At 44.7% G+C, this 23,944-nt stretch overlaps 1 protein-coding gene across 1 annotated transcript; it reads right to left on the bottom strand.

Moving 5' to 3' along the window:
• Positions 1-11,690: 11,690 nt before the first annotated feature.
• Positions 11,691-20,035, bottom strand: MSMO1 (methylsterol monooxygenase 1). Its single transcript, XM_029584001.1, has 5 exons — positions 19,645-20,035; positions 17,365-17,513; positions 15,678-15,804; positions 14,311-14,465; positions 11,691-12,355 (listed from the first exon to the last, which is right to left on the bottom strand). Exons 1-5 carry the CDS (start codon positions 19,978-19,980, stop codon positions 12,157-12,159), a joined length of 966 nt encoding a protein of 321 aa, XP_029439861.1. The 5' UTR covers positions 19,981-20,035; the 3' UTR covers positions 11,691-12,156.
• Positions 20,036-23,944: the final 3,909 nt, after the last annotated feature.

The raw sequence follows: 23,944 nt of genomic DNA, 5'->3' as shown, positions 1-23,944 counted from the left end.
TAATCTACTCTCAAAAAATATACCTAGCAGCACATTCTTTAAGTTTTCTAACACAAAATATTTTTCGGCCCCAATTCTAAAGCCTCCATGCTGGTGCATATGTCCTGCATATACAGGGGAGGGGGAGGGGGGGAGATGAAGGCAGTGCCAGATTTCAAGAAAGCTTGGGAGGAGAGGAAGGGACTTACACAGCTGAGCAGAAGCAATGGAGGGGCAGACTGGAAGGGCCATGCGGTCTTTATCTGCCGTTATGTTCCCTGTGAACCTGCGGCTACAAACCACAGACTGCTGGGGTCCTGGCATCGCAGCTGGGTTTGCCGCCACCGTGCAAGCTGTAATACATTTTCAGACATCCAGAACTCAAAAGAGGAACCCACCAGACAGTAGAAGGTAATTAAACAACAAAGTAGGTGCTAAGTCAGTTTGTTCAGAAGATAAAAGGCCAGGGATACATGCACAGTCTAATTGCAATGGTACTTCAGAGATGCAAAAGCTTATCCAGCTTAGGTCCCAAGGATATTCTTCAGATATTTCAAATTGCAAGTCATACGAGGTGATCAAGTAATAATATTCTCTTACAGGCTCTCACAGACTCATATACATTTCTGATTTCACTTGTGTTTCTAAATCTGACTCCCTTTTTTTTTTAATTTACTGTTTCATTCAGGCAGGACTAGGCAGGCAGTGCATCATAGCGCTGCGAAGACAGGAGGCCTTAGGTCCTTAGCCAGGATTCAGTCTCGGATCTTGAGCTGCTCCACTTTAAATGCCCTGTGTCCCAGTACAGGTTGGGGGAGGGACTTGGTAAGACACTAGTGTGACGCACTAGTGACGCTACACAAACATCACAACACTAGGGCCTAAGACACTAACAAGCTAAGGGGCAGATTTTCAAAGGGATCCGCGCGTACCCCCTGAAAACCTGCCCCAACCTCCCCCTGCTCGCGCCGCGCCTATGTTGAATAGGCTCGGCGGCTCGCGCAAGCCCCGGGAAGCGCATAAGTCCCGGGGCTTTCCTGGGGGGAGGGGGGGGCGTGTCGGGGCATGTCGGGGCGGCGTGTCATCCGGGGGTGGGGCCGGGGCGTGGTTCCGGCCCGGGGGCGTGGCTGAGGCCTCCGAAACTGCTCCCGGGACGGGGCAGGCGTAACTTTTCAAACAAAGGTAGGGGGGGTTAGATAGGGCTGGGGGGGGTGGGTTAGTTGGGGAAGGGAGGGGAAGGTGTGGAGGGGTGGAGGGAACGGAGGCAGGCTGTACGCAGGCTGCCAATTTTGCGCAGCCCTGCGTGAGCCGACCCCTGATTTTAAAAGATACGCACGGCTACGCGCGAATCTATTAAAATCCGGCGTACTTTTGTTTGCGCCGGTCGCGCGAACAAAAATACACCCGGGCGTACTTTTTTTTTTAATCTGCCCCTTAATGAATAGCGAGCTTAGATCGTAACTGTTGAGTGCATGCTGTTTTATTGGCTAGAAAAAGTTTTCACTTGGTGGTTACCGCCTGCTCTTTTGGGTTTCCAGCTCAATGGAATGACTTTCATTGGCCTATGGCTCCAGAAGCCTTCATTTGCAACCAACTGGGGAAATGTTACTCCTTTATTTATATCCCCCTCCTTAACTTGACCGAGAGAAGAGGGGGGGGGGGGGGGGGGCGGGACACACAAACTGAGGTTCCTTTAAGAACCTGGCTAACAGAATAAAGGGATCTTTAAAAAAAAACCTGACTAACACGGACCTTAAATCTGGCCAGTAAGTTATCACCATAGAGCAATAGCTAGGACTTCCTCCCTGCAGGGGCTGTGAGTGCTGCCTCTGCAGCATGTCCTGCCCCGGCCAGCACAGTCCTGGTCTGGGAACTGATCCCCAGATCCTCAGAGCTGCCAGAGCACCCCTGTTTATATTTCTTGACTCCATAATTGTTTATTTATATTTAGCTCACGCCTTTTCATTGATAGCTCAAGGGGAGTTATATGCAGGTACCGCAGATGTTCCCTTGTCCCCCAGCAGGCTCACGATCTAAGGGCCTCATTTACTAAGCATTTTCCCCCATAGACATAGAATGAGAGAAAAGCGTTAATAAATCAGGGCCTGTGTTTGTATCTGAGACAATGAATGGTGAAGTGTCCAAAGTCTCGGAGTGTCAGCGGTGGGATTTGAACCCTGGCTTCCCTGATTCTCAGCCTCCTACTCTACCAACTCTAACTCTAATGCCTACGCCATAGTCCACTCCATAAAGAAGATGCTCAAGGCAGACTACAATCTAAACACGCACTCCCCTTTTTTGTTCTTACATTCATTTCCTACAGGTTCGTACACATCTTGGCAGCTTTGCGAGCTCTTTTTAAAATTTTCGCATTTTCCTTCCTCGTCTTTTCCAGTGAATTTGGCACGGAAGCTTGCCTTCGCCAGCAGGCTGTGCATGAGCTTGGAATTGGTCCTTCTGGGGAAAAAAATAAATAAATTTAATATCATGGGTTTTACTGCTCGCGTTTTCCACTTTTGTCCTGATTCCAATGCTGTCAGCTGTGGTTACCACTGCCCAAATGATCTACGACACGCAGGTCCTTCACAGTCCCCCGGAGCTGGCGTCTCGTCTGGGAGGGAACAAATGTTCTCTCGGAAAATGCCAGGTCACAAATCTTGCAGATTAAAACTTTTAATTTAAAAGTTATTTCCCCCCCTTCTGGGAGCAGATGGCATAAGCCCCGGTGCGTATGTTTTTTGATCTGACAAGGTTGAGGAGCTTCCTCTAAGACCCGATGCGTAATTACCAAACCGACGAGAGGCAAAGCGAAGAGATTCCTCCCACGGAGCAAGTTACAAATGTACTAATGCACAGGCCAGAGTCTATCAATCTTGTGCACGGCAGAAGCTAGGATTGTGTCACGGTAGGATTGAGGAATCAGTGAGAATTTGTGTCTGCTCACGTATATCCATAAAAGTGCCGCGGCAGGCCAAATATCTTTTGAACTCCTCCGGAGAATTTTTTTTTTTTTTTTTTTGTTAAGCTCTAATTCTTTTGTTTTTCCAATTTTTTTTTTTACCCCACTCTAGACCTTGAGGGATTATTATCTTGATGCAATGCAGCGCTGCATCCACTTTCATAGGCTTGTGTCTACTGACCTCCACTGTCGGACTTATTAAACGACCGGTTCTGTTACTGAGGCTGCCATGCTCGGTGTTTGTCAGCTAGCAGAAATTATTAAGTCAGGCCTGATTCTCTGGCAGGATTAAACAGTGGCTTTGAGTGGGAAAGCAAAGTCAGCCGTTGGAAAATCAACCCTTTAAATCTCCTTTGGGGCAATTTTTAAGTTGTGGAGCTTCCCTCTACAAACTGAGTCAGTAGCGCACTGCAGATACTCAGTACCTACGTCTGCATGCACTTGCAGAACTCAAAACGTTCACGCAGAAAGTAAGAGTGCGGCTTTCAAAATTAAAGGCCCGTGTGTACTTTCTCCCTGCTGCTACTACCGCTAGGTATCATTTCCAAAGCACTACTAGACATAAGCTGTCCCTGCTCCATGGAGTTTACAACCTTCTCATGACAAACATGCATGATAAACAAGAGTCTACGAGAAGCGTATTTACGGATTTAAAAGCAGCTTAAAAAAAGGTGACCCTTTAAACTGGACTTGAATACAGCTAGAGAGGGGAGGATGACACTCTGACTCAGGAAATCTACTCTAGGCAATGGCGCAGCAAGGTGGAAAAAACAACAAAGGGACTACCTTACACCGTGGAAGATTTTATTAGAGATGCCCGACTCGAACTGAGTTTCGCCAACAAGGCTGCATCAGGGGCTAAAATGTTAAAAAAAACAATAAATCATTTTATACAGAGAAAGATTTTTAAAAAACACTTCTGGTAACCCAAAAAAACTCTATCATAAAAAACATTTTTATACAATATACCAAAAACATGGAAAAATACTTATTTCTATATCAAATACTCATCATAAAAATGTAAAAAATCCATTCGTAACCTACATATCCTAACATTTTTATATTGTATAGCAAGATCTTAAAGATATAATTGTCAATCTCTCATACTTATACGAAACAGCAACACATATATATATGTAGAGAACGGGGATAATTACCTTTATGTTGTAAACATACTCTCACCACAGTAAGAGTCAATATACCAATCTGTAAATTGGTTGTTGCAATAAAACTAGACAAAAAACACAATTGAAAGTTATTTAAGCAAACTAATAATCACATATTATAAATTCTTATATATGATAAAATAGAAAATTTTATTAAATATATCCTTAAACCATAATTGATATTAAAAAATGTTTTATATATTTTGTATTATGATGATGTATTGCCTAATATATGTATTGTTACACTAAAAAAAATTTTTAGAAAGAAAATTTTTGGGGGTGTCACTGCATTCATAATGATTTATACTCAATCGAAGAAAATGACATCTTTTTCTTTTTGTTCAAAATTGATTTCAAAATATTAATGGTATTTGGAAAACACAAAAAAGAATTTTACTAGAAACCAAAAACGCTCTAAATCTTAACATACATTCAAAGGAGATACAGTCAACATAGCATTCTGTTAAAAACTAACTAGTACTGCAGTTAAATGAATTCACTTACAATATATTTATTTATATAACCATTCAAACCAAACAAGGTATAAAAATGTGAGATCAAAATAAGACATAAGCTGTCCCTGCTCCATGGAGTTTACAACCTTCTCATGACAAACATGCATGATAAACAAGAGTCTACGAGAAGCGTATTTACGGATTTAAAAGCAGCTTAAAAAAAGGTGACCCTTTAAAACTGGACTTGAATACAGCTAGAGAGGGGAGGATGACACTCTGACTCAGGAAATCTACTCTAGGCAATGGCGCAGCAAGGTGGAAAGCATAGAGTCGGGACTTAGCCCTGGAAGAGAAAGGCACAGATGAGAGCAATCTGCCTGATGAACGGCATTTTCAAAGGAGGATGTATGAAGAGAGGAGGTAGATAATGAGGAACCACAGAGCGAATGCATTTATAGGCGAGTAACAGGAGCTTGAACTGTATGCGGAAGCAGGTGGTGAGCTAAAGTAGTGACTTGAGACGAGGGGGATACATGGTCATAGCGGCGCTGAAGGGAGATAAGGCAGGCAGCTGAATTTTGAAGAGAGATGGAGAGCGAGGCATCAGAGTTGACCCTCAAGGTTATGGGCCATGGGAACCGAAAAATTGAGAGTTACCTTCCAACCGAAAAAGAGGCAAGAGGGTATGGGTGGAGGGAAGAAAAGATGATCCATCTTGGCCATGTTAAATTTAAAGTGGCAGTGTGATATTTAGGCATCAATGTCAGACAAGCTGGCAGAGATTTGAGGACTGGATTTGTGGTATGGACAGCACAGGTACCTTTACCTGCAGTGAGGAAAATGGACAATTTTCAGGGTCAAAAATTACCCTGTCTGTGTCCAATCCAGACCAGAACTGCATATTAAAGATATATTTTTTTGGTTTTCCAGAGGAAAGACACTGCTTTTTGGATCAGAAGACCAGTATTTTTCTTGACATCATTATGACCACCCAGATCCAATACAAAATGTTCCTACATCTATGACATGGGGCCTGATTTATCACGGTCTTTTCCCATAGCAACAGAATGGGGGGGGGGAAAAAAGCCTTAGTGAATCAGCCCCTCAAGATATCTTGGATGTGGGGGTTGAATGAGGAGGCCTTCTAAATTTCAAAGAATAAATGGGAGTGTCAGCAAAAGATTCCACGCAACTAGGCAAAATCGAGGCAATACCCAGCAGAGAAACATATATTCCTTTGCACTGTTTAACATTGGAGTCTCAGGACCTTACTCCCTATTCTGTACCTATGAAAAATATGTTGTTGAAGGGGGCCCTTAATAAACTGTGACACCTTCTAAAGAACCAACCAAAATTAAAAGTTGCACTGCAGGTACATCAGGCAGAAGTACAGTTACTTCACGCAATATTTTCCTCCGCAATAACTAAAATATGGCGATGGAAGAATTTGCCAACTAGTTTAGTGGCAACTGTATTTAGTTATTTATTCATATTTATTTATTTATATTTATATTCTGCCTATATTGGATCAACCTTTCTAGGCACAGATTACAATATAAACATGACAAGGGCATAAAACGTACAAGAAAACAGACATCAGTATATGCCTGTGGGCTCGTTGCATTGGAAGTGATTTGAGAATCTCCACTTAGTCGAGTTTGCGCCATAAACTGGCATCGCCCAGTTCCTAGATCAGAACCAAGCTGTTAGCAGTATCCGGGGTCAGATGATGCTCTGACTTTCTGAATGACCCATCTTGCTCTTACTGAGCCGTGAGGGGGAAGGGGATGGAAATATTTAAACATTGTCTGCCATTCAAAGTAAAAAGTGAATCATCGTTAAAGTGAGGCTTCTGGGGGCAACAATCAAGAGTTGTTTTGTGGATAAATGCGCGTGTACATGCGTAAATATAAGGTGTTGAGAATGGCCCCTTCCTGGATCCGTGTAAAAGCGTGTACTCCGTATGACAGCGGGCATACACTTTTGCCTGTGCCGGCAAGGAGCAGGACTGGGGGTCGGGCCTTGTAGTGCATGCATGGGAGGTTTCATTTTGATACATACTCGAGTATTTTTACCCCACTTTGATTTGCACCTACGCTACCTGTATTCTGTATTTTCAAAGGGGGGAAACACTGCCTGGAGTTTTCCTTTGCAAATTCACTTGCTTGGACCTGTGGGCCTGCAGACACCGTGAAGAGTTTGAAAATTATTCCGTCTACAAGCAATTGCATTCTTTCAACATCGCTCTCTGCTTTGGGGGTGGGAGAAGAGGTATTGGATTCAGAAGACAACCTACGTAGGCCCTGTCTTTTACAGTCTAGGGTACTGATGCACAGACATAAGGGGAAAAGCACAGGGCTGCTTCTACGGCCAAGTCCATAAGCAAAGCACGTTCAAGCAGCAGCATTGTCTGAATTAACAGGAAGGCTCCTCACCCAGTAAAAGAGAAACATGGGGATAACCGGCCCAGTGTGGCAGATACTGCAATAAGAAGCTTCCTGGGCTGACTGGATGGACCATTTGGTCCTTTTCTGCTGTCATTACTATCTTACTATGATTGCCTCTATGCTACTGGAAAACGAAAACGGTACATAGAAAATAAAGGTCAATAAACAAATAAGGCTAAATGTTTTTGTATTAGAGTAACTTAAGACATTTCTTGATTAGCTTTTGGGAGCTACATTCTCTTCCACTCCCAAAAGCTCGTCAAGAATTGTATTAAGTTAGTCCAGTAAAAATCTATCACTATAAATATATATATATATAATTTTTTTTGTTTATTAAACTTTATTTTCACACATTTCAGTGGCCCAACACATCACCCACACTACTTTATACTGTAGAAGAGTGACATCTTGTGGTTATTTGGTTGGAAATGTTGGTGCTGACCGGTTATCTTTCATTGATATCCAGGTTTGGAATGAGGCTCTGGGAAAAGGATGACTCTCAACTCACCCTCATTTTGATGGCGATCCTCTCGTTCGAAGACAGTCACTCCATCCCCTACATCTTTGACCTCCATAGACCCTACCTTCATAAACACTAAGATGTCTGCCTCGTAATTTTTTTTGGCCTGGTAGTTTCTCCTTTCTCCTTCTTCCGGCTCAGTCGGAACCAGTTCTGGCATCCTGGCACCATGAGTCTTTGTTTCCAACCACTAGACCCTTCCTAGTCTGGTCACTGCAGCCGCGGTCCTGAGGCCAGGAGGACCCCTGAATCATGTAATCTAAATCCAGCCACTAGGTGTCGCCCTTCTTGGCGACCACAGCGCCCTCCCCACCAGGGACCGTGAACCCCTGCTCGGCAGCATTTCCAGCACCAGCCAAACATTTCTAACTTAAGTGAAAGAAACCATGTACAGTCCGTTGTGTAGTTTTCTATTTTAAATATGGAAGGTTTCAAGATCCTCTTGCAATATTGCTCCAGCAAGAGAGGCCTCTTCAAGGGTCTGGTACCCAAGCACACATTTCGTTCTGGTATCTAAAATGTGATGCTTCCATTTTATAGTTAGGGACTTTCCTTTTCAGTTTTCATTTTATTTTTCCTGGGGATTTCAATGTAATAACAAAAAGAAATCGGTGGAAAAAGGACTTTCCTACAGATTTTTGTCCTGTGTTTTAACACAAAGTAATTTTTTCCACTGACTTTTTTTTTTATTCTAACATTGAAATTCCCAGGCAAAATAAAATAAAAGCTGAGAACCAAGGTCCCTATTTATAGGTTATATAAATGAAATTAAACCCTCCGAACCCTGAAAAATTGGTGGTGTGCGGGGAAAATGAGACCTCTTGGGTCCTTACCCCCTCTGTCTCAGACAGGCAACGGGGGGTTAAGGACCCATGTTGCGAAGGCATCTGCTAACCTAAGGCGGGCTTGGAAATAATTGAATAGAGAGGCCCCGTTACAAAATCCAGCTTTCGAAAACTACAGGAGTGAACTCTCTAGGGACCGAGCTCCTGCCTGTCATTATCTGGGCCCGTTCAGATGCTCTTATTTTTTCAAGCATAAGAGAACATACCACAAGCTCACTATTTCTAGGTATTCAGCATTTATTGTGCAACTCGGGGGGGGGGGGGGGGGGGGGGGGGGGGTTTTGCAGAACTGAGGCCAAGGAGGATAACAGATGGCCCTGGACAGATAAAGATTGCTCTTCAGCCATGCTTTCCAAAAGAGGAGGTAGAGGAAATGAAGGGAAAGTGGATGCCATGAGTCAGAGATGTATTTCTACATTATTCACAGCCAGGATGTTTGCTGTAAAGATTTTATTTACAGAGCTCCGTTCCGCTACCATTTTAACAGGCTGAGACGAGCACCAATATTTAGATTTATAGCTCCATTTGATTTGCTTCCTTTGAAAAGAGCCGACACTTGACTGTTGGCAAGGCCCCTGTCCATAGACTTTATCTCATTTCCAACAGGACAAGGTGTTTGGTTCAAGTCTCAATCCCCAATGCAAAGCGAAAGACCCATTTGCATTACAATACACCGCACATCTGTTTGGGGTCTTTTGGTTTTGTTTTTTTTTACTTTTCTAGTTTACTCAGGCCCTGATTCATCAAACCTTTTTTTTTTCTCTCTCTCTCATCGGAAAATGAGAGAACAGTTGCTAAATCAGACCGTCAGCGTTTTATGAAAGGCAAGCCCAACGCTTCCTCATAACAGCCATGGCTTGTGCAGAAGCATCTCCTGTCTGCGGCCCTCCGTGTCGAGGGATCTGGAAAGATTACCATAGGCATATCACCGTTAGTAAAAATATAGTGCCTTGCAATAATATCTAAATAATCCCTAGGGTGGCCATGTCTCACATGGCAAACGATTTATTAAAGTCACGGAGCGCTTGCTGCCACGTTATTTCCATTATGGAGCATGCATCGAAATGCAGGTCAAATAAGTTGTGGGTGATAAGAGCCTCTCCCACGGCGTTGTTTGTTGACTTTTATTTCTGCCTAGCAAAACTGACAAATGCAGCAACCGCACAACTTTATTGGCTGTAGCTTGGGGGGGTCAAAACACCGTAACAAAATAAGGCCTTGGCTACTGAAGCGGGAAGTACGATATTTCAGGGCACTGGAGGACAGCAGATCTTCTTCAAAAGGGTCCCTTCTCCAAGCCATCGTCATTTCTCCGAGACCAGGGTCAGTGGATGCCAAGGAAGCACCAGGCAGCAGGACTACATGGGATGCACCAGGGACGAGGCCCACGTCTTCTTCAGCGAGACGTCCTGGCCGAGTCTCAGCTCACCGCCTCGAGTGGGGAGGTTTCGGAAGACCGGGTTTCAGGAGCCTCGTTCACAGGAGGCAGCGAAGGCCTCTCACCTTAGCGCACACAAGAGGAAGGCAGAGAGGGCGGAGCAAAGGGAAAAAGCTCTCCAGCTTGCCTTCTGCTGGCACCTGGCCGAGGGCAATGTGGTAAACCTCATCTTCACAAGCACAGAGCGCTGTGGCAACATCTTTACTTTAAAGGTACAGCATCGGCACCCTAGAAGTATTTTCAGCCACCATTTTAATTTTCTATTGTGTAAAGTATGGACACGAATTACTTGCTTGTGACACAGATGCGAAGGAGGAGCCGAATCTTAAAAACTGCACCTAGCCAGCTAAGTGGCGGCACTCAATATCCAGCTGCGGTGAGCGGACCTCACGTGAACAGATAAAGTAGCTTAATCAGTGACATCTTTAGCCGATTAAGACAAGAGCCGGGAATAATGGAGCTGGCTGGATAAACTTAAGCAGCTAACTCGATAGCCACTTAACTGGCTGATCTGTCCAGCCAACTCTGGTTGGACCACATTAAGATAGCGGGCTGTATGCGGTGGCCTGGGCTTTGGTGAGCCGGTTAAGTATACACTGGCCAACTCGCAGAGCCGTGCCACGGCTGAAAATGGACCTCACGGCATTTGCGTTAATCTGTTTCCTAAGCAATAAATTAAAAAAAAAAAAAAGTAAAAGGCTGCCGTGATAAAACTGCTCTTCTAACACACCGACACGTAACAAATTACAACAGGATTTGCAGTAAAGGAGCGTGATATGTAGCCCAGGCATCAGGACCAGAGAGTAGGCGAAGGTGTTTGAACCATAGTAAGGATCTTCATTGGTGGCCAGCAGCCTTTAGGGTCCGTTTTAAAGTGTTAGCAATAATCCACAAGGTATTCTATAAACTGGAAAATGGTAGGTGCCGCAAAAGGAACTATGAGTCTGTGAATAAGGGTCTCTCAGCGACGGCATCAGCAAAGGAAGGTTGCTCGACCATGGTGCGTGAGCGAGCGCTGACAGTGGCAGGACCCAGCCAGTTCTTTGGAAACGAGTGCCGGAGGAGTTACAGCTAACGAGAGAGCACACGCTACTCAGGAAAGCGCTAAAAACCTGGCTTTTTCAGAAAGCTTATAATGATGCCTAAAGGTAAAGAGACGGGGTTGAAGAGTTAAGCAGGAAAAAGGTTTAGAGGGGAAGGGCAAGAGTCATTTACTTATGTTGGATGTTTTATATTATTTTGTCCTGCTATTTATATCTCATTTATTTTAATAATTTTTTGTGTGTGTAAAAAATGTGTAAACCACCTCGATTGATGAGAGGCGGAACATGAAAAAAGAAAGACGGGATGTAAGTGTGTATATCCCATCCCCACCGCCGTTTCAGGACGTACAATGTGGGGGTGAGGAACACACAAAGAGAGTCTAACAGCGGTGGGATATTATGGGATCCACACCCATGCATGGACCACAGCACCACCAATCCTGGAAAGTTGGCTCTACGGCTGGCGGGCGAAACTTCTCGATGTAGGAAATCACCAAATTAGTCAAAAGGAATGATTTGCTTTTAAAATTGGGGGGGAGAAAAAAAGAAAACCCCACATATAAAAACTTTCACATTCATCATTTCGATCTGTGTGCAGGTGTCTTAAGTGAAGTTTCAGTGCCGTCAGACCGCCCCGTGAAAGCTGGCTGCCCCCATTGGATATGTCAGACTGCACACAGGAGGACGCGGAGGCAGTCATAGGTTGATGTTCGGCCAATCACAGGGCCTCATTTTTATTCTGCCACCCATCGGCTGCAGCAATAGCTCAGATAACGATCTCCGTGCCCTCCTTCTGCATGCTCGCGGCCGCTCCTCACGGACAAAACTCAGGCGCAGGTGATCAATATTATTTTTATTTTGACAAAATATAAAAGCACCTTTTAAGATTTAAATACCACAACACTACAACTTTTCCTTCCCCTCAGAATTAAAAACTCCTGACCCCAGTCAGCTGCAGAAAAATATATACATTTGCCATTCGGTATTTTAGGTTTTATCTAACATTGTCAGCCATTGTTAAATCTTTTGAAGAAAATCGTACATGGGCGGGGCTAAGAAACAGGTAAAGCGGCCCATCCGCCAACGCTTGGCCCGTTTGCGCAGACCCAACCCCCACACGCAGCCGTTGGAATTTTACCCGCGAGAAGCCTCCCCCGCCCCCTTTGGGATGTGAGCGGGTCACGGGGCCCCCAGCTCCCGGGGGAGGGGGTCCGTGGGAATACTGCCGGCACAGCGCACACGCGCGCACGCGCTCTCTTCTCCCCTCGTGTCCCTGCTGCTCCTCCCTCCCGCCCTCCGCCCTCCTATTTCCCCTTCTTCGCTTCCGGCTCGCCCACTTTCTCGTAGTGCGCATTGAACTGGGCGTCCGTGCCAAAGACCTTGTCCCACCACGTGAAGGTCGACGCGTAGTTCCCCAGGAAGTTCATGTGATGAAAGTCGTGAAATCGAGCCCCGGCGTAGAAGGGAATCAGGTGTAACGGATTCAAGGGGATGTCGTAGCCGCTGTAAAAACAGGGAGATGTTAGAGAAGGGGAGGAAAACCACCACCACCTTAACTCTCTTTTCATGCAACAATGATTAATAACAGCCATATAAAACATGCATTTCTTTTCCTTTCATTGAGAAAATGGGGAGTGCCAGGTTGGGTCGGCCCAAGGGCCGGTGGGCTCAGCATGCTGGCTCCGACAGTGGCTAGTCCGGATCACAAGTATCCGGCTGATTCCACGTAGCTGTAGCTCACTCCCAGGGATAAGCGCTGGCTTTCCCTGAGCCTACCTGGCTAATAGTTTATCGATTTGTCCTTCAGGAAATTGACCAAATACAAGGATTGAGAACGATAAAACGTCCCCCCACTGATACTTCATGTGACCTTGAGCAAGTCACTTTATCTCCCGTTGTTGCAGGTAGGCACTTACACTGTAAGCTCTTTGGGACAGGGACTTATTGTCCCTGAACAGTACCATGAACGCTGTCTGGAAAGGCAGGCTAAAAATCCAAAATGATTATTATTATTATTCAAATGCACTTTACACTAGTGTTAGGTTTTGGTCGCTATTACTGGTCCGGGAGAGGAACTGGTTTCTTAGCATTAGACCAGCATTAAGAGGTCTCTATTGTGGTCTCCATAGGCAGTGCAGTAAATGAGCTTTAGACATCTGAAGGATGGGCCAACATGGTCTCAAAGATTCCTGCACATCATCTCTGATCCTTCTTATGCTGATCCAATAAAAGGTTATCACAAGGAACACGCTGTACACTGCGCTAGAAGCATTTGTGCAGCCACCTCTGGGTGCGCAGGACCAAGAATCACAATTTGTGCAAGAATTCCCTCAACGAGCAGACTCAAAGCTTACTGCAGTCAGGTAAACTGTGAGATGCAGCCTGGGCAAGGGTCCACACCGAGGGGCAGAGGTATATTCCTACCTGCAACGGTTCCGTGCAACCCCTACTCCCACAACCCAATGCGAAAATAATACTTTTTTTTATCATTGCCCAAACAAATGCAACTCCGCAGAAACAGCAACACAAAAAAAAAAATTGCTGCATGTTTCATTAACACAGAGAAAGACCCATCGTTCACAGAATCACTAATGGCCTGGCACTGTTTATAACGGAAATATTTGGTTTTTAATTATCATCTCTTCAAGTCCCACAGTACGAATGCACAACTCCTACAGTCTTCTCCCACTTTCACTAGAATGGGGGGATAAGAAGCTAAACCCATTAGTAAGGGGCACAAGCTTTATAAAAAAAAAAGAACCCAAAAAAAATCCCCCGGAACAGATAGGGCAGTGAAAGAGCGCTCTGTACTTTCCCTAAAGGAGAAATACAGTCCCATTAATTTAAATATTCCTACCTACCTTCCCCTCCTCCTTAAATATTCCTACCTACCTTCCCCCTTCCTTCCCCTCTCCCCCCCCCCCCCCTTGTTCCTCTGCCCCCTTCTCGTTTCAATCTCTACTCAAATTTATTTACTATGTCATCGCCTCTTATCGGATATGTATATACTGTTATTTTTTATTTTATTTTATTTATATTAGTAAAACTTGTTCTTAACATTTAATGTTATATTCCCTCCCTATATCCCCCTGCATACCTCCCCCCCCTCAATTGTTCTCATGTTAACTTGTTATAACTGTTCGATATTTTGCTGTTCGATGTAAAACGCCTCCCCAGGCATCTGTTTGCGTTACACTGTGAACCGATGTGATATCCCTGATGAATGTCGGTCTATAAAAATTTTAAATAAATAAATAAATAAATAAAATAAATAGCGATGTACCGCTGACTCTAAGAATGCTGTGCCGGTACTGTCAGCGACAGACTGATCCCCATGAGCGACCTCCGTAAAACTTCACCACAATCACACAACGGCAGGCCGCCCTCAGATTCCCAAGAAGCAGTGCCGGCCCCTGAGGCAGGCAAGGGGGTACTGCGGAAGAGACCCGCGCTTTTACCTGTGCACGTCGATGGTTTCCAGCAGCCTGACAGTCACCCAGGCCCACAGAAGGATCAGGTGATTGCAGAAGAGCGCGATGCCGATGAAGAAGCCCAGGCCGAGGATCACCGTCTCCGCCGGGTGAGCGTACTCCGCCTGCATTCCAAATGGCGCCTGCGGAGATTTACCTCGTTAGTCCCTCAGAAGACAAATGCAATAAACTGGAAAATAAAGGGGCAATGAACCGACTAGCTTTCGGGTCTGGAAGGGAGTATCACTTCCCAACAGCTAGGCAAGAAACATATTTAGCCCAACAAAAAAAAAAAAGGTGTCACCTTTTAATTCTGTTTTCAGTCTGAGCTTTATTTCTGCACAAAATAAAAAATGGAACTAATCATCTAATCATGTCAGACTCCTCCCCCCTCGGTTTTAAAATCAAGTTAACCGCTGGCTAAGTCCATGATAAAAACACAAGAGCCCTGCTGTATACGTGGCTCAGTCACAGAGGGCGCAACAAGGGGCAAGTGCATGGATGCCTTGAGCGGGGCCAACGCCCTTCGACACGCAACAGCCACGCTCGGTTTTACAAAACGACAACATCCATGGTAGCACGAAGAGTTTTACTACATTACTATGTAAAATACATAAACACGGTAATGAGGGCAGAAACGGACTAAATGGTCCATCCGGTCTGCCCGACACGGCTACCGCGCCATGTAGGTCGCCGTCCGCATTTCTCTTAAGGGTATAGTCCGGGCAGTTGCCCTCAATCCTTAGGACAAGGGTAGTAATATTTACAATCAAAAGCCAAGAAACTGTCAAACTCATTAAACAAAAAAAAATATCACTGCTAGCAACGTTTTTACTGGATAAGGAGACTTCCTGAAAATTTCAGCAGTGCTTGACGCGCTTCGCTTGTGGACTCGGCCGTAGGAGCAGTCCTGCGCTTTTTCCCTTCTGTCTGCGTATCAGTACCCCCCAGACCGTAAAAGTCGGGGTCAGTTGCCATCTGAATCCAATTCCCACCCGCCCCCAAACTCCTTCATGAGCTGGGGATGTCCTACGGAAGAGCCTGCTCAAAGGGTTCTTGGTCCATTTCGAGCATGCACGGTTTTTAGAAAAAATGACAATCCCTCATGCTCTCTCTACAGAAAACGCTCGCGCCCGCGGATCCCATGGAACAAAACCCCGCCCACGAGTCGCCGAGGCGAAATAAAGCGGCAAGAACGCAACAGACGCCATCTGCCTTCCACTAAATCCGATGGTGAATGTGGCGGTCACCACATAAGCACCCTGTGGCTCTTTTTCAATAAAAGACACAGGATGGGATGGGGAACGGGATTCTATCAGAATGAGATCCTTAATGGGCGAACACCGGGTCCCTACCGTAAACTCGTGGTGAACTTTGTGGATGTATTTGTAGATCCTCTTGTGATGCAAGATGCGATGCAGGAAATAGTGCCAGGTGTCTTCAATAACGGCACAGCCGAAGCACTGGGCAGCGATCAGATACCTAGGCAAGTACCAAGCAAGAAGTATTAAAAGACCAATACATACAATTTTTCTCTAGCAGGACGATGTTAAAGCACAGACTTCAAAATTAACGTTAACAGCTGCACATTTAACTGCTCTTTTTCTTCTGCATACGCACTTCCAGAGCCGCGAGTGTGGCTAGTGGGTACTTAGATTTAGTCTGTAAGGTGGCTCGGTGCCTCACAGAAGGGACCCCTGGGTTTGATCCTCAGGGAAGTCTTTCACTCCTCGGGACAAGCAGGACCGGGGATGCTGGGAAGGCAGAACCCCTAAGGGAAGTGGGGAGTCCCAAACCTCGCACCACAGCGACACCTAGTGACCAGCGACATGGTTCATGTCTAGCAGTTTCTAGCAGTCATGGTTTAGGGATACACTGAATCAGGGGCGACATCCCTCTTATGTTAAATACAAATATTTTATAAATCAGTTTATTAATTGTCTAACCCCTTTCACAATCCTTTTATACACTTTCCTGAGGCAAGACTGAGTCCGCAGCGTATAAAGTGTTACCTCCCTGATCCTTTCATCTGGTGCCCCTTAGCTCTCCTATTATGAGAAGCAGAGAGCGACAGCTCCCTGCATAGACTGTCCACACACTTCCTGGTTTTCTGTCCCTATATCATATCCCGGCCCCTCTCAGTCACCTATCGTCCACACTGTTATTTTCCCCTTCTCTGATGAATATGGCTCTGTTTCTGCTCAAGACACTATTCAGCTTAGCCGATTGCCGACTTTGGATACTTTCCTAAATTTGATTTGCATTCTTATTAACCTCGTTCTATTTTGATAGCCAGTAAGAAATTATATGGCTATAATAGGAGTTTGCTAAATATTTGCAAAAAAACCAGAGTATGCAATATGTATTGCTCTGTTGGCAGTAGAAGAGGACCGGAAAGCTCATCTGCATACTGCTCCCAGCATCCCCTGGGAGAGGACTTCAGAGGTCATAGCAAGTGATCCAGGCTTTGAGCTCCACAGCCCCAGCTTCCGGATGCCCCGCACCCTTTGCAGTAGAAGAGAACTGGAAGCTGAGGGGGGATATGATAGAGGTTTTTTAAATCACGAGAGGTCTAGAACGGGGAAATGTGAATCGATTATTTACTCTTTTAGATAATAGAAGGACTAGGGGGCACTCCATGAAGTTAGCATGTGGCACATTTAAAACTAATTGGAGAAAATTATTTTTCACAATGTACAATTAAGCTCTGGAATTTGTTGCCAGAAGTTGTGGTTTGTATTAATCCAGTTGTCTTAGAGAATAGCCACTGTTATTACTGACAGCAGTAGCATGGGATCTACTTAATGTTTGGGTACTTGCCAGGTACTTGTAGCCTGGCTTGGCCACTGTTGGAAACAGGATGCTGGGCTTGATGGACCCTTGGTCTGACCCAGTATGGCAATTTCTTATGTTCTTCTGTTAGTGCACCAGAACATAGGGGAGCTGATAATCACATTCAGATTTGCAGAATACTTGCTGCTGTCTAGGACTCTAGCTACATTTTCTGTGTCATTTCCACAATAATTTTCAGTAGCACTGTACCATTTGGGCATTGACTTCCAGTCGTAAGGGATATTAAAGTATTCTGTGAAGTAGTAGGTGCCACAGATCATGGGAAGCTGGATACAGAAGTGGTTAAAGAGTAACATCTTGAAGCATCTCCATTGTTTCTCCAGCGTTTCTGGCTTGTCCTAGAGAAAACAAAGTGGAAATTATTAGTATTCTTTTTCTATTATTCTTCCTATATCAGGGTTTTATTCCATTTTTATACCTCCCTCCTATAAAACCAGCCACTGCACTTTGGCCAGGAGCTACATACAGATGTCACCTTTCTTGAAGACCCAGACTAGCCAAATAGCCATCACTATTATATGAGGCCTGTGATATACAAAGTACGAGCCAGACGCACTAACAGGTTTTATTTATTTTGCATTTATGGGAAAATTGCATAGTTTATACTTCTCTTAAGCCTAAAGCACACGGGACCTGTGTGCTCCTTTATTCCTCCTGCAGCCTAGAACACTTTTGCTTCCATTCTAGTGCTGGGCCTCACAAGAAAACAGAATGAGAACAAGGATAGACAGTATAGTTTTATTACTGTCAGGAATTTTTTGTGACATATTCTGGAGAAAAATGATTTACAAATCAAATTACAAAAATGGCACATAATTGTAATATTTTTCTACAGCTGGTACCTTAACAACAACAAAAAAAGAAGTTACTGGTGGATGCAGGGAAAACAACAAGTGAAAACAAAGGAGGTAATTTTCAAAAGGTTTTACACGTGCAAATGTGCTTTTGAAAATTGCTACTTTTACATATGCAACTCCCTTGAAAATTGCATAGTTTATACTTCTCTTAAGCCTAAAGCACACGGGACCTGTGTGCTCCTTTATTCCTCCTGCAGCCTAGAACACTTTTGCTTCCATTCTAGTGCTGGGCCTCACAAGAAAACAGAATGAGAACAAGGATAGACAGTATAGTTTTATTACTGTCAGGAATTTTTGTGACATATTCTGGAGAAAAATGATTTACAAATCAAATTACAAAAATGGCACATAATTGTAATATTTTTCTACAGCTGGTACCTTAACAACAACAAAAAAAGAAGTTACTGGTGGATGCAGGGAAAACAACAAGTGAAAACAAAGGAGGTAATTTTCAAAAGGTTTTACACGTGCAAATGTGCTTTTGAAAATTGCTACTTTTACATATGCAACTCCCTTGAAAATTCACTCCTTAGGGCTGAATTTTCAAAAGGTTTTACATGTATAAATGAGCTTTTGAATATTGCCCAGATATGCACTATTTTCACGTCGGTAGCTCCTTTGAAAATCTGCTGTCTGCGATGAGGTCAATATAGACAGGGAAAAGGTAAGAAGGATGGACAACCATGGGAAATCCAAACGGGGCTCAGGGAGGTAGCATCAAGAGTACAGGTGGAAATCAAGGACTTGCCCAATAAGATGTTGAGTACTAGAAGGAGACAAATAACTGGATGTGAGAAAAGTACTACAACTTATAGCACCTCCAGATCTATGCAGTACAGTATAGATATTTATTTGTTTTTATATACCGGTGTTCGATCTGAAATATCACATACAAATGCCAGAGACAGTCCCCGCTTCAAGGAGCTGTAGTCAAGACACATAAGCAACCATGTAGTTTCAGGAAATATATTTACTATAGGAAATATGCTTAAATAAAATGGACAAGGCTATGATCAGGAACAGCTAAGATGTAAAAGCAACCAGGCCCTTGGCCAGCGAAGGCAATTTGTCTGTTCCAGTGACTGATTTGAGAAAGCAACAATACATTGAACATGCACCTGTACACTTTTATTGGGTGGTTGGAAGAAATCCAATTAATTCTTCTTATAGTAAACAGAGGGGGTGGACAGTTTCTGTTTTATCGATTTATAGGGATGCCCCCTTATCCTAGAAGAGGAGGTGGGAAAGCTAGCATGAACAGGACCCCCAGATCTGTTCTGCATAACAAACCTCACCGCTTTGTATATCCCGGAGCTGAAGAACCAACCTATTCCTACATTCCAACAAAGAGAAGAGAACCTGCCCATTCCCCACGCCAATGGATTTCGGGTCTGTTAGTCTGCAAGAAAATACTTTGCGCCACGCAATCTGAAAAGTGATGGGCAAATACAAACACGATCCGTTATATTTTTACAGATTACACCTCTATAAGTAATGCACTCATTTGTATTATTTACTCTCTATTATTCCATCCCTCTTCCACAGTATATCTCATTAGGAAGAAACCAAACATCGGCACGCAGGGCAGCCGACATGGAACTTTTTACCCTACCTGCTGGATCTTGTACTTCTGCATGGCAGGTATGAACTGAAAGACGAAGCCGGGCAGGCAGAAGAGAAAGTAGATGAGCTCGTGCACGAGGAGGGAGCCCCAGGTGGCGATCTGAAACTTGGTGAAATGGTCCAGCATATAATTCCAGGCATGTCGGAAGGGCTCCTGCAGCGGGTTCCCCGGCAGCAGCGAGTCCACGTAGTCGATGGCCAGGTAGGCGGAGGTGATGATGCTCTCGTCGCGCTCCATCGTGTCCCGTTTCGCTCGGGAAGCGGGGAGGGACCGATCGGCTGCGCGAGCCGCAGCACCTTTCCCCGGGCGCTTTAAAAAAAACATAAATATAAAGCCCCGGCCGCGCGCGCGAGTGCGCGTGCGCACGCACGCACACCCCCCCCCTCTCCGCCTTTTACAGCGGCGCGAGCGGCATGGGCCCATGCCGGCAGGCGCGCGCTCATTGGCCCACGCGGTGGAGCGATGTTGCGCTTTCCCCGGCCAGCCCAGTGAGTGCGGCTGACGTCACATGGGCAGGGGCGTCAACCAGGGGAAGAGCCAATGGAGGGCGGGAGGAGGAGGGCCGCGAGCCGCCGCTGCCACTCTATTGTCAACAGGTAGGCGTGGGATGATAAGTGCGGTACCCACTGCGTGCATCCTCGCCAGGCTGATGCGTATGCGCCAGACGCTGTTGGATGAGGTGCAATATGGGACCGACCTGGTCTGGATCTATGCTCTTAACCGCTTCCACCCACCTCCTATACCGCCCACCCCTGTGTGCCATTGCATCTACCCCATTTCTCAGGTTGCCTCTTCTCTCTGGGCAAAATAGCGCTTTAGGTGCAGAGGCACCAGGAGCAGATTTAAGCTTCATCGACACCTAGCTAGGGCATCAGAATTGTGGACGCATCTAAGAACTGGGCCTCTCCCATCTTGTGCTTATGTGATTGAGGGATAAATGCTTGTGCCTGGTCCTTTGCTTATGGTCACTATAAACTTAACTGCAGTTCAGCAAGCCACCGCCCCTCAGAGCAACTACGTTTTAAGGGCACGAGAAAACACTTAGTAGATATGGATCTGCTACATAGGAAGTGGCAGCCCATGCGTTTTCAATATGCTCACAGCACCAACAATGGCAGAGCACAGACTACAATAATATGAGTCCTGCGAAAATGTATGAGTGGGTGGGGGACTCAATGTGACCTCATATGTAGTACCCAAAGGCTACAAGCTTATAATGGCAAAAGCCTTTTTTAATCATTGGTCACTATGAGCTGTTTTTTTTAGGAACACTTCCTTGTCAGAAGCTGTACCATCTGTATGCACTTATTTAAGAATATAAGAAATTGCCATGCTGGGTCAGACCAAGAGTCCATCAAGCCCAGCATCCTGTTTCCAACTGAGGCCAAAACCAGGCCACAAGAACCTGGCAATTACCCAAACACTAAGAAGATCCCATGCCACTGATGCAATTAATAGCAGTGGCTATTCCCTAAGTAAACATGATTAATAGCCATTAATGGACTTCTCCTCCAAGAACTTATCCAAACCTTTTTTGAACCCAGCTACACTAACTGCACTAACCACATCCTCTGGCAACAAATTCCAGAGCTTTATTGTGCGTTGAGGGAAAAAGAATTTTCTCCAATTAGTCTTAAATGTGCTACTTGCTAACTTCATGGAATGCCCCCTAGTCCTTCTATTATTCGAAAGTGAAAATAACCGAGTCACATCTACTCGTTCAAGACCTCTCATGATCTTTATGGGAACGCTTCCGTGCCTGAAGCTGTACCGACAAAGTGTACTTATCTTACAGCATTTTTACGTTAGAAAGCCCTGATATGATGCGGCTGAATGGGTGAATCCGACGTTATACCCGATTCACCCATTCAGCCGCATCATATCAAGGCTCTCTAACGTGAAAATGCTGTAAGATAAGTACACTTTGATGGTACAGCTTCAGGCATGGAAGCGTTCCCATACATAAGTGCATACAGATGGTACAGCTTCTGACAAGGAAGTGTTCCTAAAAAAACAGCTCATAGTGACCGATGATTAAAAAAAGGCTTTTGCCATTGAAAGCTTGCATAAGCTTGTAGCCTTCGGGCACTACATATGAGGTCATATTGAGTCCCCCACCCACTCATACATTTCACAGGATTCATTATTAGAGCACAGACTGCTGCAGGCCTCCCAATTAGGCCAGAGCTGTGGGAGTGGAAGTATGGCATGCACAGTCACTTAAAGATCAGTGCTTGACTGTGCATCCCAGTGAAAACTGGGTGCTAACCACAGCTGGCACTACTGGTTCTGATATAGATGGCACAGGAGACCACTATGCAAACCCTACACCTAAAGCTACCACTGAACTTACATAAATATTAAAAATATGGGGATTCATAAATACTACTTTAAATTGAAGCAATTACATTGAATATTGTAAACAAGTTAGGTCAAGAAGAGTTCTTCAGCATTAATAAGTGTTTTCATAAAAACATGATAGCAGAAAAAGCACATACAGTCTCTCTAGTCTGTCCTGCCACACACCTGGTCAACTCTGCAATTGCTATTAAATGCTCCCAACAACACCCTCCAAAAGCCATGCTTTCTTGAATTCAGATACTGTCCTTCTCTTCAGGCAGCAGCTCCCAGCACAGGCTGCTTGCCTGCCACCTGCTGGTGACAGAGGGGAGTGGTCTGCATGGATGCCTTTAAGAGATGACATCAGCAAGCCTGAGGTTGTGGCTGCTCATTGATTGGCATAACTCGTTTGTCGGGAGTTGTCTGACTGGATGATCAGTACTGTGAAATTTTCCTCTGAAGTACAGATAAAAGTTTGGTATGGCACTGCATTAAACAATGCTGCTGCAACTCTCAATTCAGTACTTCAGAGGAAAATTTCACATTCTACATTTGTACCTAGATTATTATACATTACTAATTCCTTTCCACTCTACTTCACACACATACAATAATATACCCCCTAGTGATCCAGGCAGGAGATAAAACTTAGTCTGGTGAATGCATCTCCTGAACGCTGGAGCCAGGATCAAGGTACATACCAATTTCTGATTGAACACTTCCCTTATATAAAACTTCAAAAAAGTGGTCACCTTCTCTGCATGCACCATGGCTGCAGCTAATGAAGAGGGAAGATATGCATTTGCTACTCCAATAGGCAGATCACCATTCTACGAAAGTGAATATGAACTTGCAATTTTCTGGTGGGGGGGGTGGGTGGGGAGCAGAATGCAGAAATTGCAGGGATGCACATTTGTTTTAGGGCATGATTTTCAAAAGCATTTATACACATAAAATGCTGTTTTACATATGTAAATGGAATTTTAGAAGGTGGTACATGTAAAAATATGCTTAGAAGCAATTCTGCAATGATCCGGAGGGGGGGGGGGGGGGGGGGGAGAAAACCATTTACATTAGCAGACGTAAACGGGTGCACGTAAATCTGCTCACATTTATATCTGCTGACAAACAGGTATAACCATAGGCGTGTGCCACACTGCATTCTGAGCCCCAGGTGCTCGCTGGAATTCTTGGCGCACCTCTCGACAGCATTGATGGTGCTCCTGGAGCATAATGGCTCCCAATGACGCTCCTGTGGGAGCACTGAGAGGAGAGGATCACCTTACTGGTGGCTGAAAAGAATCAGTAAATCTGCTTGGTGAAATTTTTAATACTTAAAAAGTATTGGGGAGAAGTAAAAATGATTGTGGTATATTATTTAGTGTGTTTGTGTGTCTGTATTGAATAGCTAGTCAGAGGGCAGGCAAAAAAGCAGGAGTTTTGTGTATTTTGTATTAAATAGGTAGTCAGAAAGGCAGGCTAAAAACAGAAGTTTGTGTGTTTGTATTTCCCAACCCTCCCAGCCACCCCTAGCTCATCCTTTAATTTTTAGGCAGCTGATACTGTCACACTAAAAATAAATAAATAAATAAATCCGCCTTTTAACTTACCCCACACTCATTAAGAGTAATCATTCCCTTGTAGGTCAATACCAGATATATAGTGAATACACATTCCTACTCCCACAGCAACCTAAAACTTAACTAGAAACTGAACAAATTTAAGATGAAGGCAGCAGTCCTTATCTCCACTGAGGCTGTGCCATACATCTACCATCCTCTCGAAAATAGTTTCTTAGATTTCACATACATTTACCCCCTTTCACTCACATCCCATAACCCCAGAGCCTGCCTCTTCTGCTTAGATACCTTGGAGGTACATAAAGCATTCACACACAGATTAACCAAGTCACCAGGTATTTAATATTTTAGAAGCCAAACCAATTAGG

Source organism: Rhinatrema bivittatum, chromosome 18, assembly GCF_901001135.1.
Source record: "Rhinatrema bivittatum chromosome 18, aRhiBiv1.1, whole genome shotgun sequence".
Taxonomy (NCBI): Eukaryota; Metazoa; Chordata; class Amphibia; order Gymnophiona; family Rhinatrematidae; genus Rhinatrema; species Rhinatrema bivittatum.
The sequence above is the reverse complement of the archived record's forward strand: the minus strand, read 5'-3'. Positions and strand labels throughout refer to the sequence as shown.

Coding starts and splice junctions, on each gene's coding strand:
- MSMO1 (XM_029584001.1), bottom strand. CDS start 19,980: ATGTTTTTTTTAAAGCGCCCGGGGAAAGGTGCTGCGGCTCGCGCAGCC. Junction 15,805..17,364: donor TGGAAGTCAATGCCCAAATG/GTACAGTGCTAC, acceptor GTACTTGCCTAG/GTATCTGATCGCTGCCCAGT. Junction 12,356..14,310: donor GAAACCATCGACGTGCACAG/GTAAAAGCGCGG, acceptor CTGTTTTTACAG/CGGCTACGACATCCCCTTGA.